General features: G+C 41.9%; 1 protein-coding gene across 1 annotated transcript in view; it reads right to left on the bottom strand.

Annotated features, from left to right (window-relative positions):
• The window catches only part of ambra1b (autophagy/beclin-1 regulator 1b), a gene marked incomplete at its 3' end in the record, with an annotated part of 21733 nt that overhangs the window by 16394 nt on the left and 2508 nt on the right, over positions 1–2831 (bottom strand). Inside the window, 4 exon segments of the mRNA XM_014023005.1 lie at positions 337–509; positions 1307–1490; positions 1691–1749; positions 2073–2292. Coding sequence (XP_013878459.1) covers positions 337–509; positions 1307–1490; positions 1691–1749; positions 2073–2204 — 548 coding nt within the window.

Genomic DNA, 2831 nt, shown 5'->3' with positions numbered 1-2831 from the left:
CTCACTCCATCTTGAACACACCTCACTCCATCTTGAACACACCTCACTCCATCTTGAACACACCTCACTCCATCTTGAACACACCTCACTCCATCTTGAACACACCTCACTCCCTCTTTAACACACCTCACTCCCTCTTTAACACACCTCACTCCCTCTTTAACACACCTCACTCCATCTTTAACACACCTCACTCCCTCTTTAACCCACCTCACTCCATCTTTAACCCACCTCACTCCCTCTTTAACACACCTCACTCCCTCTTTAACACACCTCACTCCCTCTTTAACACACCTCACTCCCTCTTTAACACACCTCACTCCCTCTTTAACACACCTCACTCTCTCTGTGTCACTGCCCGTCTTCACCACAGCGAAGGGTTCTGGTCGGCTCCAGTCCCAGAAGTGCAGCTCGTTGTTGGTGGCGATGAGGAGGAGCTGGGCAGTGGGGTGGAAGGCCAGCGAGGCGATGGCCACGTTGCTTTCTGTAAACCAACTCTCACTGCCGCCCTGCAGAAAAAAACACAACTCTAAAAATAACTCAGGTAGTTTTTAAAGATCTGACCTCAGGTTTCAGACAATAAACTAAACAAATTGTTTGAGAGATTTCCTAAATGAAAACCAATTCAGAGATTATGTTATTGAGCCATTTACATGTATATGTGATTTATCATTTTCAACAGGAATATTTCCAAACATTAAGGTAATTGCTCTTTTTAAGAATGGTATAAATGTGTTTTCAACAACTACTGAACAATATCTTAGTTGCCAGTTTTCTAAAGAAATTTTTTTGTAACCAGGTTTAGAAACATTTATAGAAAAACTGAATATTGTAGCAGGCAGTGTGGGTTTAAAACAAGTAATTCTAATTTAATGGCTCTCATGGAATGAATAGAAAAGATAAGTGCTGTTGATCAAAAACAGTGCGTTTGTTGATTTAAAAAAGGCTTTGACACCACTGACCACAACATTCTTACTGAAATCTGAATCCTTATCTGAACAACAGGAAACAGTTTGTTCAGGTAAATAATGTAAGATAAGTAATATTAGATGTTATAGAATGATAAAGGCTGGTTTGTTGAAGAAATATAATATATAATAAGTATGTGGGGAAAAAAGGGGGCAGAAATATGATTTTATCTTCTTTCTGCTTCCTTTCATTTCATTTATGACTTTTGTTTTTATTGTTTTAATGAATGAATTTAAAAAAAACGTAGAAGAATTTAAATCTCATGTTTTCTAAAGTCGATGAGCTGAGCAGGACCACAGACCTGATCCAGTTCCTTAGAGGAGGAAGGGGTACTCACATGCAGGTCCCAGATCCGGACTTCGCCATCAAGGCACCCGGAAGCCACCAGGCCAGGAATGGTGGGGTGAAAGGTCACGCACCAGGGGGTTCTACGGTGGCCCACTAAGGAATGTAGGCACTTTCCAGTCTTCACCTCCGTTATGTAAATGTTGTGGTTGACGTGTGTGGAGGCCATCAGGGTCCTACAGGATGAAAAAATAAAAGTTTCTGTGATGTGTTGGTCTCTCAAGGCTCTAACGTTGAAGCATTCCTGCCTCATCAGGTCAACAAGTGAAAAAAAGAGAAGCTAAAAGTTTTTTTTTCAGACACAAGCTGCAGGAATCAAACTAATTCTGCTTGAAGTTTTAAACATCCAGGTGTGCACAGCAGCTGGTTCTCTCACCTGTCGGGGCTAAAGGCCAGCAGGAAGGTAGAGCGAGGGCTGTCCGGCAGCTCCACTTTCTGTTAGAAACACATTTGGACATTTTCAGTCTTTTCTTTATGCTTGATTCATTTTTTTACACCTTTTTCTTTTTTTGCTCAGCTGTCAATCATTTGTAGCTCTACGTCTTGATTGGCATCCTTTCAGTTACGGTTAGTAATTTTCTGTTAATAATGGTAATATTTTGTCTGCTGCTGAAACGATGGAACTTAACATCTCTCCCTCCACCCAACTGAATATTTTGACTTTAGTTTTTTTCCACCAACACCCAGAAGAAGAACAAAATTGTGTTTGGAAACTTGTTTTTATTGAGTCTGAGTGAACTGAGCGCGCTCAGACCCACCTGGCTCTGCCACTTCATCCATCGGACCTTCTCCTCCACCAGCAGCTGCAGGAGCCTCTGAGAGCCGAAGGTCTGAGATCCACGCTCCCGGCTCGACAGGATTCGGACCGAGTTCCTCGGACGGGACGCCATGTTGCTACGGGAGGGGGAGGAGGGGCCTCAGCTGATTGGCTGCTCGCTGCCGCCGCTGTCAGTCTGTCATCGCCATGCAGAGGCGGGGCTAAGAGAGAACAGCAGAATCAGATCAATGAACCAAAGAGGAACTAGATTAATGTCACTAAAATAATAAACAGGTGTGAAAGAAACAAAAAAATACAGTTTAAATCCCAGATTAGATATTTTTAACGTATTACTTTTATTTTCCACCAATTTTAAAGCTTCAAGTGTGACTTAAACTCTGTTTACAATCAGTTAAACTCCAACAAGGTTTCTCTAAATGAAAACATTTGAATGTCCTGATAATGTTCCTCTTCATCACCAACCAAAGCTGCTCTGACCCGACTCTGCAGGACCTGCAGTCAGGAATCAGCAGCGTGTCAACAGATGAACTCTGAGATTAAACATGTCCACACAGCAAAGATCCCAATAATCCTCACAGACGAGCTGGATTCATCCTAACCTGGACCTCAGTCAGGTTAAAATGAGACGTGAACACTTCCTGAAACAGGGTTCCTACAGTTTAAGTTCAATTTAAGACTTTTTAATGCCAGGTGAAATCAAATTTAAGACCAATTTCACAATAAACAGAAATTACAAAAA

The sequence above is a fragment of the Austrofundulus limnaeus genome, unplaced genomic scaffold (genome assembly GCF_001266775.1).
Source record: "Austrofundulus limnaeus strain Quisiro unplaced genomic scaffold, Austrofundulus_limnaeus-1.0 Scaffold353, whole genome shotgun sequence".
In the NCBI taxonomy this organism is placed as follows: domain Eukaryota; kingdom Metazoa; phylum Chordata; class Actinopteri; order Cyprinodontiformes; family Rivulidae; genus Austrofundulus; species Austrofundulus limnaeus.
This window is presented reverse-complemented; position numbering and strand designations above follow the sequence as displayed.